Here is a 15,987-nt window from a genome sequence, read left to right as displayed (position 1 = left end):
TCTTTTTTTTTTTTTTTTTTTTTTTTTTTTTTTGAGGCGGAGTCTCGCTCTGTCGCCCAGGCTGGAGTGCAGTGGCTGGATCTCAGCTCACTGCAAGCTCCGCCTCCCAGGTTCACGCCATTCTCCTGCCTCAGCCTCCTGAGTAGCTGGGACTGCAGGCGCCCGCCACCTCGCCTGGCTAGTTTTTTGTATCTTTTTAGTAGAGACGGGGTTTCACCGTGTTAGCCAGGATGGTCTCGATCTCCTGACCTTGTGATCCGCCCGTCTCAGCTTCCCAAAGTGCTGGGATTACAGGCTTGAGCCACCGCACCTTTTTTTTTTTTTTTAGGATGGAGTCTCGCTCTGCTGCCCAGGCTGGAGTGCAATGGCGCAATCTCATCTCACTGCAACCTCTGCCTCCTGAGTTCAAGCGATTCTCCTGCCTAAGCCTCCCAGATAGCTAGGATTACAGGCATGCACCACCACGCCCAGCTAATTTTTGTATTTTTAATAGAGATGGAGTTCACCATGTTGGCCAGGCTGGTATCGAACTTTTGACCTCAAGTGATCCCCCCTGCCTCAGCCCCCCAAAGTGCTGGGATTACAGGTGGGAGCCACTGCACCCAGGATCCTGTTCTTTCTGCCTTTCCTCTTGGCCACCCTCAGTCTGTTGGCCATGGACCTAGGGCTTGTCACCTCACAGTGGCAAGATGACTGCAGCCTCTCCACACAGTACAATCTCATCCCACAAAGTCCAAAGGGCATAAAGGGATATGTCGCTGGTCTGTGTCCACTTGAAAAGGTGGGGAAAACTTTCTCAGAAGGCCCCAGCATATGCAATTCTTCTCATATTTCAGTGGTCCGACTGTATCTTATGTCCATGACCAAGCCACTCACTGGCCAGAGGAAGGAGGCCACCATGCTGGGCTTTGTTCAAATAGGGTTCAACCCTTGGGGTTTGGGAGGGACGCAGTCTCCACTGAAGGACAAAGAGGTTGAATGAAGATGAAACTCTGTTAGCAAAGACACAACAACAGTGTCCGCCCCTGTTGCAGGGATGTCCTTGGATGATGGTCACCCCGCTCCCAGCTCTGCCTCTCTTCCCTCCCTCCCTCCTTCCCTGGTTCTTCCCTCCTCTCTTTCCTTTGTCCATCTAAGCTTTACTGAGGGGTTCTATGGACATGACACAGCCATAGCCTTGCAGGGCTCCTTGTTGTATAGGTGTGTGGTGTACCAGGCAGGATGGCGGCCGGCGTGGCAGAGCGGAGGGAACACCGAGACAGGACTCCAGTGAAGAAGAGCAGGAAGGGCATTTCTAGGCAGAGGTGGCCACAGGAGCCAAGGCCTGAAATCATCTATTGCTTTCATCCCCACACTGGGCGGCTGGGGGTGACCCAGAACTCATCACTAATGGCTTGTCTGGTATAGCCAATGGTTCCGGACACATTACCGGGCAGAGGCCAGAGACCTTAACTTGCCACAGTGCTCACATCTGGAAAATGGATCTAATTCTTCCAAGGATGACTAACTGTGCTGAAGGTTGGAGAGACAGGTTTGACCCTCTGCGGTTAGACACAAAGGTGGGGGGCCCTGCTTCTTCACACCAGCCCCGCCATTAACTTTGTGTGACTTTGAGAAAATTATGAACGCTGTCTCTGAGACTCAGTTTCCCCACCTGTAAAATGAGGAATTTGGGCTAGGCAGCTCCTTAGGTTCTTCCAGATCTGAAATGTCTCATGCGGTCCCACATCCGGGTCAGTGTTGGCCACCATAAGTGGGCTTTGGATCTCACAGCCCTTTGCCACTTGGCCTAGCCCTTGGGAAATAAACCCAGAGAGGGGAAGAGGCAGAAGGGCCCAGATGGTGGGACCATGTGCCTAGAAGGTGCTGCCCTCCCAGTGGTGGCCTGGGAGCTTCTTTGACCTCTGCCCTTATTCCTTCTGGTAGAGTGATTGTGTTTGGAATTTTGGCAGCCACCAGGCCAGAGTGACGTAGTCCTGCAGGCAGAGCCCAGGCTCTAAGAGAGCAGTGGGCCATGAGGACAGCCAGCACTGGCTCCAGTCACCTGTCCTGGGGAGAGAAATGGGCCCGCATTGCCTGGAGTGGGTGAGGGAGACACTATTAGAATCTGCCTCACTCTCCAGCCTGGAATTCAGTTCAATTCATTTTACCAAAATGCTTTGTCCTGGGTGCTAGGAATACAGCCATGAGCAGGGCAGAGCAGCCCCTGCCCTCAGGGAATGCATGGTCTACATTTAACCAAGGAATTACAGGAATGAAAAGTCAGTGGGGACCCATTCCTGCTTTCCCCCGGTTCTTCCGCTGAACGTGACTCACTCGCTCATTTCTTTCCCTCCATTTTTTCTTTCCTGCTTAAACATCACCTCTTCAGAGAAGGTGATATTTAAATAAAATAGCTCCTATTTAAATAAAATGGCCCCACTCATCATTCTCCCATTCCACTCCCTGCTTAGAGGCCTTCATAGCACTCATGACAACCTGACGTCATAGAAAAGATTTGTGTATTTCCTGTTCCTCTGTTAAGACAGGTGCTTTGTGTGTATGTTCTTCAGTATATCTATCTATAGCACCTAAAATCGGGTCTTCCGTATGCATTGGGTCTGCACGTACCCAACAAATATCTGTTGGTGGGTGAGGGTCATCATGGAGGAGAGGAAGGAGATGGCCGGGGGAGTTAACCTGGTCTAATCTGCTGAATTTACTTTCTTTCATGTTTTCATTGAGGCCTTCATTCCATCTTTCGCTCGGCACTTGTGGAGAACTTCCTGTGTGCCAGGCATTGTGCTTTGTGTTGTTGTCAGAAGCTAAACATGGCAGCCCCATCCAGCAGGGACCACAGCTCGTATTTGCCAGTGGCCCGCTCAGGGCCTGATGCATGACAGCATCTCCCTACCAGGAAAAGAATGGCTCCATGGTTAGACATGTATTGTGTGCGTATCCTCTGCTACATGCAGGGTGGGGCCCCCAAATGAAAGAAAGACCCAGCCTGGTATGCCCACAGCAGTGCAGGGTATCGGAAAGACTGGAGGACTCCAGTTCTTCTCCTAGTGGGAGGACCCTAGTTCTCCTCCAAGCTCTGCAGTGTGACTTAAACAGGCTTGATTTGAGGCAGGACTTCCTGATCTGCATTTTTTTGGTCTGTCTTTTCTCTTTGCTGGCCTCCTTCCTCAGACCATAGCACTTCTAGAGCAGAAAACCCAACCTGGTGCACAGTGGGTCTTCAGAAGCAGCTTGGTGGTTAAATGGATGTGGATTGATACTTGGGGCAGTATGCAACCTCTGTCCCGCAGGTTAAGACTTCCTCTAGGCCGGGCGCGGTGGCTCAAGCCTGTAATCCCAGCACTTTGGGAGGCCGAGACGGGCAGATCACGAGGTCAGGAGATCGAGACCATCCTGGCTAACCCGGTGAAACCCCGTCTCTACTAAAAAGTACAAAAAACTAGCCGGGCGAGGTGGCGGGCGCCTGTAGCCCCAGCTACTCGGGAGGCTGAGGCAGGAGAATGGCATGAACCCAGGAGGCAGAGCTTGCAGTGAGCTGAGATCGTGCCACTGCACTCCAGCCTGGGTGACAGAGTGAGACTCCATCTCAAAAACAAACAAACAAAAAAAGACTTCCTCTTACGCCAGGTGTGGTGGCTCGTGCCTGTAATCCCAGCACTTTAGGAGGCTGAGGCTGGAGGATCGCATGAGCCCAGGAGTTCAAGACCAGCCTAGGCAACAAAGTAAGACCCTGACTCTACCCAAAAAAAAAAAAAAAAAAAAAAAAAAAAGACTTCATCTAGAGTGGTTCATTTATAAACATTTCGTGAGCATCTACTCTGTGCCCACCATTAAAGTTATTGCAACCACAGCTTGTCCTAAGGCAGATGTGCCACAGAGACCGATGGGTCCATGGCTGAGCTCCTTGAGCAGGGAACAAACTATCTAGTTCCTGAAAGTCCCCGCCAGGCCAGGAATTCCCATCCTGAGGCATTTACAGAGGCCTGGCAGCCCCTGTCCACCTGGTTCCCAGGCTTACTGGCTTCTGCTCCATAGAAATGGGCCCCTTAGGGCTGTTTGTTGAGGGCCCTGTCCCCTTTGCAGGGTGTGTAATGGCTTGGTGTCTTCCAGATTCAACGTCCATCAGAACAGTTCATGCCCAGTCACTGGCTCTGTGCCAGGAACCTGCCTGGCAGGAAGACTGGGTGTGGGGAGACAGCAGAGGCAGGATACAAGTCCCTTCCTTGGAATTCTCCCCAGTGTCCATGCCTCCTCTTCCCAGCTGCCCATGAGCTCCTGGAAGGCCTTGAGCCTCATTTCCCTCCCCACCTAGCAAAATGCAATTAGCCCTCAATATTCACATACAGAATTGGATTTCTTGTTGAATAACAGTCTCATGCCTCCAAGCTCAAAGGGCCCACACAGATCATCATGTTTGATGCACCTATTCTACAGATGGGCAGAGTGAGGCTCTGAGAGGGGATGCCCTCAATCATTTTGGGTTCTCACGGCATTCTCACGGTCTTTTGGGCTGCCCTGGGTGAAGCAGGCAGTGTTCCCTGGCACTAAGCCTTGCCTATTCAGATTTGTGAGTGAAATTTGGAAAGGCCTTGGTGCTTAGCCACTGACCTGCGGCCTGCCTGACCTTTCAGGAAATGCAGCCTATTGCCTGGAAATGGCTTTGTGGACAGTGAGTTGTGTTGGCATCACCCACACAATACGGTGGGGAGAACTGGATAGTTTCCCTAGTTTCTCACTGAGCCCCACCTCATCAATCCTCCTTCAAAACCTGCCTGAAATCCACCTCTATCCTCCTGCCCTTTTTATAATTATTTCACTGGAGATGTCCTTCTCCTCCGTGGCTGCACATTTATCCAACACGCCCTTTAGGATCCAAATGCCACCACCTCCTCCTGGGAGCCTTCCTGTGTTTCTTTCCATCCCTTAATCAGCTTCGCAATTCAATTGATCTACATCTCTTTGACAGCATTTATCACATTCTCCTTATATTATCTTATCTTTATGCAGTTGCAGGGGGTTCTCCATGACATAGTGATATCTGATGTCTCCCATCCAGACTCTCTTCCCTACCCCAACTTGCTGTGCATGTCTCCTGCCCACATTACAAATGCGTGCATGACTGGAAGGCAGGACCATGTGGACATTTTTGTCCCTGCCCTCACAGTGGCAGACCCTTTTCCCCCAGAGTCTTGTACAGGGGTTTGCATACTGTAGGAGTTAAAACAAATAACTTACTTAAATTACCAATGGTTTGAGCATCTATCGTATCCCAGGCTCCATGTGTCAGGCTGGGTGCGGGGACACAGAAATGGATCTGACAATGACAGCGCCATGTGATGTGTGCTGCAATCCCGGTGTAGGGCAGAGCAGCTCATCAGAGTCAGATGAGCTCTGGGCTGCACCTAGAAGAACAACGAGGTTGTGAACAGGCAGAAAAGGGGCAGAGGGAGAACCTGGGAGGAAACAGTATGGAGAAAGCATCGAAGTAGCCAAGCTTACCTGAGCCTGGGTGCAGGAATCAGAGACTGGAGCTCAGGAGGCCGGATCTGAAGCTGGGGAGGCTGGTGAGGATCTGCACAGAGCCCTTAAGGACTAAGATTTGGATCCTCGTGACAAGATGCAGAAGTTTGGAGGTGGGTTCAAATCCCACCTCCACCACCTACCAGTTTATGTCAGCTTTCCCATCTGTAAATGGAGAGAAAAAAGCAGGCCTCCCTTAAACCCCAGCACTGTGTGGGTCAGGGTCTGGACTAGGGCATGGCACATGCAGAGACGCAGCATACCAGGGGATGCCAAGAAAACTCAGCAGTGGAGGTAAATTGCCCAAAGCAGCGCCCCTGAACCCCTAAGTATCAAGATAATATTTTAATGCAATACTTTTAAAAGCATCAAAATTAATTCAAAACCCCACAATGAACAAAATATCTAAAATGTAAATAAAGACAGGGTCTGCATGATGCCAAGTATGCAACTAAAAAAACATCAGTTATGATTGGAGAGGGAGTTCTCAACCTTAGGGGGCCGTGGACTTCTGAAAACCGGAGGAAAGTCCATGGCCCCTCTCCCCTGAAGAATGCACAAACATGCTCAATTTGTGCATAGTTTGGGGGTATTCCCGCACTCCCTGGGGCTCGTGCACATGGAAGTTAAGAACTCTGGTTCAACACTGGGGGTGTGGGGGTGGCGGGGGTGGCTCCACACGCCGGCCAGGAGCCTGCCAGTTCCCCAGTCCCACAACGGGCCTCCCTCCTGGCAGCCATGGGTGCTCTGCCCTCTGCAGGAAGCAGCGCACAGTTATGCAGCTCCCCCCACCCCCCTACCTTCCCTCTCTCGGCTTGGGACTTTTCCTAAAGTTTGTTGAAACCAGACACCTTGCTCGACGGAGCCCGCTTGCAGCCAGGGTTTAAAAGGCTGCCTTCAGCGCCCCCTCCCCGCCCCCAGCGGAGACTTCAAAAGGCCCGTCGGGCACCGCGGCCCCAGCACCTATGAGCCGCCCCCAGCTCTCGGAGCCCGCGCTGGAGCCCGTGGACGCAGAGCGGCCGAAGTTCGAGCGCAGGCGGACCGGGCCGGCGGCGCAGTCCCGCGCGCCCATGCCCCTCCCGGTGCCGCTGCGCTCCGCGCGCCCGCGCCCCGTTTAGGGAAGGGGACCTCGCCCCCCCGCCCCCGCGCCCACGGCTGCGGGGACCCATGAATACAAATGCCGTTAGGCGCCGGAGGAAGGACCGACCGGCCAGGCTCGCACTTAGGAACCCAGTAAGTGCTTGGGGGCTCCTGGAGCGTTGGGAAGTGTTCTGTGCCTGTGTGTGTGCGCGCGTAAAGGTGTGCGCGTATGGGGAGGTGGGTACACGCGTGAGGAGTAAATGCGTGTGTGCACGTGTGCGGTGGGCACTCTCGGAGATCTGTGTGCAAGTGAGGGTGTGCGCGCGTGTGTGCACCTGGGGTGTGTACACGTGCGGGGACGATATGGCCAGGATAGTGTGCGTTTGTGCCTGTGTAAGCATCCATGTGCATGCGATTTCGAGTGTAGAGTATCAGCATGCGCCTGAACCCAGATACCTGAGGATGCATTTCGTGTGAACCTAGGAAGGGTGCGTGGCTGTCCCTGCATGTGACCGGGTGTGAGCGTGTGTCTGAGTTTGGGGAAAGCGTGGATACGTGTGGAAGTGTGTGTGTGCACCGGCGTATAAGTGTAACTTTGCTCGTGAACGAGTGGCAAGAGGTGGTAGAGGCGGGGGGAGCTGTGGTCCCAGGGCTGGACTGGGGTTGTGGGTGTAAGAATTTGCTCGGGGGCCAAGGTGTGCAGCTCTTAGCTCCAGTATGGGATCCGAGGGAGTTTTTGTCGATTCTGTGGAGGTGCGTGAGGGGGCGGGGGTGGGGTTAGATTCCAATTTCTGACAGAAGGGAGAGAGAGGGTGGCAAACCTTTAACAAGCCCACTCTGTGTGTTCTCCAGGGCGCTCCGAGTCTGGAAGCGCAAACTTTTGGTGGGCGGTGGAGGTCAGGATACTGGTTGTCATGGGAGTCTGGACACCAAGTCCTGGTCCTAGCTCTGTCCCTGAAACTGTGGGTTTCTTCCAGGAGTAGAATTTGGCCCTTCTCCCTCTACCCCAACCCCCCATTGGAGGACCCCCAGCCTCACCAGTCAGAAGTTCCTAATCTCAGAACGGTGATCAAATCACCGTGAAGCCTTGGGCAGCCCCTGCCTCTCCGTGAATCTGTTTCCCCATCTATACAAGGGGGAGGGGGGCGGGTGTCCCAGCGGGGCTGTAGTGGGCCAGCTAAGGCTGTATCCTTAGCTGCTGCCGGCAGGGGGCAGCAGGGGGCAGCAGAGGGCGGCCCGGCGCGGGGAGGAGGGAAGGTGGAGAGACACCGCGGGCCGAGACTTTAAATCGCCTTCATTTCCCCCAAATCCTTCCTTTTCCTCTCCTCCCCCAGGCCGGCGGGGAGGCAGCTTCCACCGCCCTCCGCGCGCCCTCACCCGGCCTTGCTCTGCCTCCGGGGACCGCCAGCAGCCCGCCTCCAAAAGTTTGATCATCTCTCTCTCTCTTTTTCTTGCTTCTTCTTCCTTTTTGGTGGAAGCAGAAAAGGAGCGAGGCAGGGGCGAGCGCGGCGCCCGGACTCCTGGGACCATGGGCCTGGCGCGGGCGCCCGCGGGGCCCCAGCCGCGCTGCCTGCCTGCTCGGGCGCCCCTGGGCGCGGGGCTGCTCTGGGGGCGCGGGGGCCGCGCGCTCTGAGCCGGCCTGGCGCGGCGGGGCGGGGGGCTGGCGGCCCCATGGGGCGCGCCCACACTTGCCCCCCGGGCTCGGGAGCATGAAGTAGGGGCCTGCCATGGGAGCGGGATCGGCGCGGGGGGCCCGAGGCACAGCGACGGCGGCGGCGGCGCACGGGGGGTGAGTACGAGCTCGGGGACGCCCCCTCCCCAGCTTCCTGCTGCTCCAATCTCGGGGAGGGCCGGTGTTCCCCGCCACGCGGTCGCTTCCAGCGGAACGTCAGCTTCCTGTCCCTTCCTGCGCCCCCGCGAGGCGGGACGCCAAGGGTTAATAGGGGCTGCGCCCCCGGCCGGGCGAGAGTTGGCTAGCGCTGCCCGCCCTGCCGCGCCTGGCCCGGCTGCCCGATCCCGTTGGGGCGGGGGCAGAGCCAGCCCGGGGGTCGGGGGTGGGGGTGGGTGGTGGCGCCTGGAGCGGCCGGCGGGGTGCGGAGGGGGGCTTTTTGGATGCCTGGGGGAGGAGGGGGGTCTCCGTTTGGGGCCGTGTCGGTGTGTTCCGGTGTCTCGATGTCTGCAGGTCCCAAGCCTGTACGTCTCCGTTTCTATCTGTTCTTGTGAAATTGTCCGCAAGTTTCTAGGTCACCAGGTCTCGGGTTCTGCTCCTGTCTCCGTGTCTGTGTGCCTCTGCACGTCCCCGCGTTTCTGGAAATCTCCGCGTGTATGTGTGAGTCGGCCTGAGTCTGTGTGTCTGTTTCCTGCTTCTCGGTTCCTGTCCCTTTCACGTGTGTAAGGGAGAAAAAGTGAGAGCCAGCATGTCAGAGCAGAAAGGGCCCTGGGCGATCACTGTGCGGAACCTCTCAGTGTACAGATAGGGAGACAGGGCCGGAGAGGGGCAGGGAGTCTCCCAGGAGCGGCTGCGCGGAGCTGGGGCCCAGAGACTGGGATTCCCAGCGTGTGGAGTAGGATTTGTAAGAGAGAGTGAGCCTGTGCTAGAGCCGGCGCAGCGTGTGGGTGTGTGTGGGAGCCAGCAGCATGCAAGCAGTCCCTCGGGGCCTGTGGACGGCGCTCCTCTCTTTCCATCCTGCCCCCAGGACACCAGGACACTCCCCAGAGGCTGTCAGGGCTGTAGCTGGGCCCTGCCCCCTCTGAGCTGGAATCCGCAGGATGACACCCCCTCCTTTCTTCCCCATGTCTTGGAAAAAGCTGGCTGGTTGTGATTCCCCAGCCCCGCACCCCCTCACCACAACACACACACACACACACACACACATACACGGCACCAGTGAGCACGCTGCTGACTCATTTTCTCCAGAAGACCCTGCGCCAGGGTAGATGCCAGCAGTTGGGCAGAAAAGTGGTGCCAGGCGAGCACCCCATGGTGGAGCTCCAGCTTTGGGCAAGTGGGCCACCACACTGCTCAGAGGCCCAGTCTCTGCCTTCTCCTGCCCCCCTGCCTCCCTTGCCATCACGTCATCCTCCATCATGTGCGCTCTGGCTCCAGCATGCCTCTGCTCTCCATCATGCCTCTGCTTTCCAGCATGCCTCTGCCCCTGGACCCTTCTGGCCGGACCAAACCCCATGTCATGTCTATGGACACATCCCTGGCCTCTGCTTCTTTGTTTCCTCCGGGTACTCAGAAAATTCTCCCTCTCCTGTGCCTTCACCAGCCCTGCGGACCCCCAGCAGCCAGCAGCCTCCTGGTGGTCTCTGTCCCCTTCTGAGCACACTGCCCCTGTTCTTTGTTGGCATTTTCTCTCCTCCATCTCTGTCCAGGGACCCTCTTGACACCCACCTGTCTGGCTTGGCTATGCAGAGTACCGTATCCACTGGTGGTAGGGGACAGCAGTGAGACACGGAATCATGTTCGTGGGAGGCAGGTGGCACCACAGGAGGGCCACGAGGCTTGCCATCAGGCAGGCTCGAGTTTGAATCCTAACTCTGCTACGCGAGCTTGGGTGAGCCACTCTGCTGCTTGTTCTTCTCCTCCACAAAACTGGCACCTTGTTCCCAGCTGGCTGAGTTTTGTGAAGATGAACAGGACCAGGCTTGTAAAGGGCTTAGAACAGGGCCTGGCATGTAATAAGTGTTCAATAAACAGCAGCTGGTATTTGTATTATTCCCTTCATGTTGAATGGGTGTGTGAGTCAATGGGAAAGTTCTGGGCTGCATCCTGTCCAGACGATGACCTGTCTGTGTTCCCATGGAGGACGTGGAAGCTGTGAAGAAAGCCCAGGCATAGCCGTTTGGGCACAGGGGGTCTGGCCAGTCCATGGAGGCAGGTGGGACAGGTCCATCCGACTTGCTGCGCTATAGTTCCAATTAGCTCCCTTTTCGGCTTTTACCCCATGTGTGAACAGCCAAGCCTAGTGTCCATAGGGCCACTTTCCCTGTGCATTTCTGTGGCCTGGGTCTTAGCTCAGCGCCCTCAGTGACAGTTGAAGCTGGTGTGGTTTTCCAAGATCCTGTGGGTTTCCAGGTAATAAGGATGGAAGAAAACTATCCAAGCAGGCTGCCGGTTCTGGCAGTGTAGTTACCCAGGAGTAGTCCCATTTGGTGCACTGGCAGAGGGTCTTTTGCAGGGCATAGGAACACCTGGGTTTCCTGCTTGGAGGGCTGTGTGGCCGGACGATGTTTCTGTGCGATGTTTCCTCGCAGCTCCCATTTCGGCTGCCTCCTGGCCACCCTGGCCTCTGTGCTCTGGTCTTCCCGACATTCTGGAGCCCTGGGTTCGCAAAGCCAAGGCCCACAAAGCAAGTGGTGAAAACAGAAGTCTGGAAGAGCAAAGCCCTGAGGCAGCACAGGCACTAAACATGATTAGCAGTAGCCTAAACAGGATTGGAACGGGAGCAAAAGAATCGGCAGGGCCTCCCTCTGAGAGCCAACTTTCCAGGCCTGGAGCTGACTTAGATGACTCGTTGGCTCCCTGGGTTGCATCTCTGTTCCTGCTGGTGAAGGCTGGGGCTCCGGTCTCTGGCAAGTAGGAAGTCCCTGGAAGTCTTCAATTTCTGCTTCAATTTCTTAACAGATAGTCCTCTTCATTTGACTTGTCAAGTGAAATGACTTGTGAAATGAAAAGGACTATCTGTTAAGTCATAGACTTGAAGCACTGTGTGACTTTGGGCAAATAACTTTCCCTCTCTGGGCCTCAGTTACCCATCTTTGCAAAGAAGGGAGAGAGAGGACTAGAATGTGACCCCTAGATGATCTTAAATGGCCTTCTCCCACTCCGACATGCTCTATACTTGGCAAGTTTATGAGTCAAGTGCACAGAATCCATTTCCAAGAGGGTCAGCTACATTTGTCAGGGAGAATGAATGGAGGCTGAATACTTTTGTAATAGGCCTTCAGGGCTAACGTCCTCAAGTTGGAAGCCATGGTGTTAGGAAGCTTAATTGAAAAGAAGATTCTGATTCCATGTCTCCTGTGAGACTTCTTTCTTCTGACTTTCAGGGATTACAAGGATGTATCCTCTAATTCTCTGCAGAGTAGTCACTTTGGTATAGCTGTAGCCAGGGAAATCGACCGAGAAGGACATGTATGGTTTTTGCACCTTCTCTTCCCCACCTTGCCTTTCTTTATCAGTTTGGGAAACTTCCTAACTTCCTAGGAAGTTTGGTATGTGACATAATCCGATGAAGGACTCAAGGAGCGAGGGCAGGTGCCAGACAAGGGCCAGGAAGAGAGGGGACTGGAAGGAGACGGAACAGAAATTAGTGGGGTTACAGGAACACAGGAAGGCAAGGGGCAGTCTCTTCTGAGAAGGCATTCACAGAAAAAATGAGTTCTCAATTTGGGAACTGCTGAATGACAGAAAGTACAGGCAACTTGTTGATTGCAGGATTTCTCAGAGCCTTTGATATACAGGTGTGCTTTCCGGATTGTCAAGACTGGGATGCAGGGGACAGCTCTTCCCTAATGTATCTGGCCAATTTCCTAGAAAGCGTGTCTCTGGTGGGTGTGGGAAATACTACTGAAGAGTTATGAACCCAGACGCTGCCCAGGATGGAAGTACCTGCCGTCCCTGAGCCTCAGTATTCTCCATTTGTCTAATTAAACAAAGCTGCCTTTTATTTCTCTCCAGGGCTCATGCTATTGCCATTTGCCTCAAGGGAGCAAGTCATGCCAGAAAGGTTGGCCCTGCTTTCTCCCCAGGCAACCCCAGGGCAGCTTGACACTTTGATCTTTAGTCATTGCCCATGGTGAGCTGGGGGCCTGGCCCCGTGAAAAAGGCATTCTCCCAACAGTGGCAGCAGATTGGAGAGGATGAAGAGGAAGGACCAAGGATTATCTCGGAGCAATTCTGGAAAAAGTCAGAGCAGGGGAATTAAGGCTTTGGGAAGACATTTTTTAAAGTCCAGAGTCCTCTAATACCAGGTAATATTAATTCATCTTATAAAAATATACTGGACACTTCCTATGTGCCTGCCAGGGGCTGGAAATGTAAGAGTGAATAAGCCCGGCATGGTGGCACATGCCTGTGATCTCAGCTACTCAGGAGGCTGAGGTGGGAGGAGAGCTTGAGCCCCGGAGTTCAAATCTAGCCTGGGCAACACTGTGAGACTCTGTCTCAAAAACAAAATGAAAAAAACAAAACAAAACAGTGAATAAGACGGGTGTCCTTGCCCTTTAGAGACTTAGTCTAGACAGGGAAATAGGAGAGTAGACAATGACCACACATGTGAGAACCACCGTAGTGAGGCATGTGCAGTGAGCTGCGGGAGGCGACACCCATGCTGGGATCTAATGGATGTGCAGGAACTGACCAGTCAAAGGAGTAGTGTCTACATGATGGGAGTAGCATGTGCAAAGGCCCAGAGCTGGAGAAGGCGATCAGGGGACCGTCATTGGCATCTGAGTGCTGTTTCAGCTGGTTTACGTTATGCTGCAAGTAACTGAAGACCCAACTCAAAATAGTTTAAAGGATAAGGGGGGTTATTCCCATATCAAGAGGCCTCAAGGAAGAGCAGTACTAGGGTTGGTGAATTTAGCATCTCAACAGTGTCTTCAGACACCCACTATTTTTCTATTCTGCCATCCTCACGTGCTCTTGGGGCTTGTTACCTCATGTACCCAAAATGACTGCAGCAGCTCTGAGCAGTATGTCCTTACTCAACAGCATACGGAGGCTTGAAGAAAACCTTCTCTGCTTTCTCAGGGTCTCTAACAGGCATCCCTCACCTCTCACTGACCACATTTGGGTCTTACATGCATGCCTAAACCAGTCACTGGCATGGCAAATGAAATTCTCAGGATCAGCTTAGATTTATCCAGATTCACGTAGGATCCTGTAAGTCCATGCCTATGTGAGCAAACAGGAAGGAGGGATGTCTGTGGGTATGTAATCACCAGTGTCTTCACCATGCCCACAATGACAGAAGCTGTCATCTACGGTGCGCAGGGAGTCTGGGAAGAACCTAGGGTTCCAGTTATCAACCCTGGCAAACGGGTTTCCTAGATTACGTGATTCCACAGAAGTACACCATCCTAGCTTTCCTCTTGGAAATGCATCCTGGGCCTGTCTGTCCCAGCCTTAGCCCTCACCACCCACCTGACACAGCTCTCTTGCTGTGCCCCGGCTGTCTCTGGCCACGTGCCGCCCTCCCCTCTGCCTGCCTGGGGATCAGATACCCCAGGTGGCTTCGGGTGTCACTGGTGGCTGCTCCCACAGGAAGGTGAAATTGTATCATTGCCTTTGCCCATCTTGGCAAGAGCCACAGAGCAGAACTTTAACCCTTCCTGGCCCCAGAGTGTAGGGACAGCGGGGACCGTCTAGGGGAGTATTTTGCATGAGCTTATTGACTCCTCATGCCTGACCTGCGAGATAGGGAACATCAGCCCATGTTGTAGAAGACAAGACAGGCTCAGAGAGGCTGAGCGACTCATGCGAGTTCATACAGCTGAGAAGTGACAGGGCCAGGTTTGCAGCTGGCTTTGTCTAACTCCCCCTCATCCCCTCTGTTTTCTTTCTCCCACTTTCCATTAGGATAAAGCCAAGTCAGGAGCTGCCTTCACCCACACTGGTTCTGGTTAAGGGGTCTCCTCTCTCCTGCCCTGTGTGGGGATTGGTCTTCCAAGCAGACCAGCCTGGTCTTCCCACTGACCTTTCACCCCTGGCTCTGCAGCCCATTGGCTGGGGTCTGGGGAAGGGTCTCAAGATCATGAGGCTGTAGTACAGATGGGGAGACTGAGGCTCGGAGAAAGGGAGGGGCTGGCCCCTGGTTGCCCAGTGAGTCAGCATCAGATTTTGAGCTGGACCCTAGATGTTCCAATGACCAGGGCAGGGCTTCCTGTGCGCTGCTTCCTGCCCACTGACCTTGGCTAATCGATCTGTGAAAAGCAAGGCTGTGTTTGTGCATGTAACCAGGTCTTCACTGAGAGGCTGTGCCTGCAGGCCGGGAAGAGTGGGCTGCTGCTCTGATGGGGTCCTAGAGCCTGCACCTGGCCTCCTGCCTTCTGTGGGCAGGACTGGGGTGAGACTGGGACTGGTGTCCACTCCCAGCTTCCCCAGCCGGATCTGGGCGTGAGCGGGTGGAAGCTGATGCCGCCTCTGCTTGTGTCTCCTGGTCTCTAGGGGGTTTCTCTTCTCCTGGATCTTAGTCTCGTTTGCCTGTCACCTGGCCTCCACCCAAGGAGCTCCTGAAGGTAATTCTGTCTTCTCTTTGTCCAGGGGGAGACAAAGGAGAATGGAAGGGGCCTGAGAACTCAGGGGTAGGAGACAGCGGTGCCTGTAATTGGAACTCAGTGCCTCAGTTTTCCCATCAGCAGAATGGAGATGATAATTGGCAAATTCTCTTTAGGCTTGAAATAATCACATTTGAGGCCAGGCTCATGCCTGCAATCCCAGCACTTTGGGAGGCCAAGGTGGGTGGATCACGAGGTCAGGAGATCGAGACCATCCTGGCCAACATGGTGAAACCCTATCTCTACTACAAATACAAAAATTAGCTGGGCGTGGTGACACGCGCCTGTAGTCCCAGCTACTTGGGAGGCTGAGGCAGGAGAAACGCTTGAACCCAAGAGGCGGAGCTTGCAGTGAGCCATATCGCGCGACTGCACTCCAGCCTGGCAACAGAGCGAGACTCCGTCTCAAAAAAAAACAAAATCACATTTGAAGTTTTTGTAAAGGGGTAGGAAAGACTCAGTGCAGAAATGCGGAAGGGGGATGCTTGTGTTGTTTCTGGGGCAGAATTTGAGTAAGTTACTCCGGTTTTAAGCCTCGGTTGTCCCTGTTTGTCCAATGAGTGCTGTTAAGAACTGCTTAAAAAAACAAAGCATTAAGCATTAACTGTCATGGCCCAAGCCTGGGATCCCATCTTCCCCTTCCCGTGAGATCCTGCTTTTCCCTCCTATCCCTAAGGGGCTGTCCAGGGGGCCGGGGCGGTGATGGACTGGCTCCACATCTGCCCAGGGAAACTGAAACCTCTCCCACATCTGTTTGTCAAGCAGCCGCGTGCCTCTGAAAATAGCCGCCCTTCCCCCGCCTTCACGCCCAGCCCTTGTGCTGGGGCAGGCAGCCTGGCACGCCGGGAGTCCCTGTGGCCTGACCTGGCCACTCGGCAGGGATTGGGCCCCTGGGAGGGCAGGGCTGTGCCCGGAAGAGACTTCTGCTGCCCAGCAACATTTTGTGCAAATGTTGGCCGGGCGCGGTGGCTCAAGCCTGTAATCCCAGCACTTTGGGAGGCCGAGACGGGCGGATCACGAGGTCAGGAGATCGAGACCATCCTGGCTAACACGGTGAAACCCCGTCTCTACTAAAAAATACAAAAAAAAAACTAGCCGGGC

At 54.4% G+C, this 15,987-nt stretch overlaps 1 protein-coding gene across 1 annotated transcript in view; it reads left to right on the top strand.

Annotated features, from left to right (window-relative positions):
* Window positions 1–7,921: 7,921 nt before the first annotated feature.
* The window catches only part of COL27A1 (collagen type XXVII alpha 1 chain), a 160,989-nt gene continuing 152,923 nt past the window's right edge, over window positions 7,922–15,987 (top strand). Inside the window, exons 1-2 of the mRNA XM_025360383.1 lie at window positions 7,922–8,389; window positions 14,777–14,847. Coding sequence (XP_025216168.1) covers window positions 8,328–8,389; window positions 14,777–14,847 — 133 coding nt within the window. The 5' untranslated portion in view covers window positions 7,922–8,327. The remainder of the gene's footprint in view (window positions 8,390–14,776; window positions 14,848–15,987) is intronic.

The sequence above is a fragment of the Theropithecus gelada genome, chromosome 15, assembly GCF_003255815.1.
Source record: "Theropithecus gelada isolate Dixy chromosome 15, Tgel_1.0, whole genome shotgun sequence".
NCBI lineage: Eukaryota > Metazoa > Chordata > Mammalia > Primates > Cercopithecidae > Theropithecus > Theropithecus gelada.
Note: the sequence above shows the minus strand (reverse complement) of the source record. Positions and strands in the feature narration are given on the sequence as shown.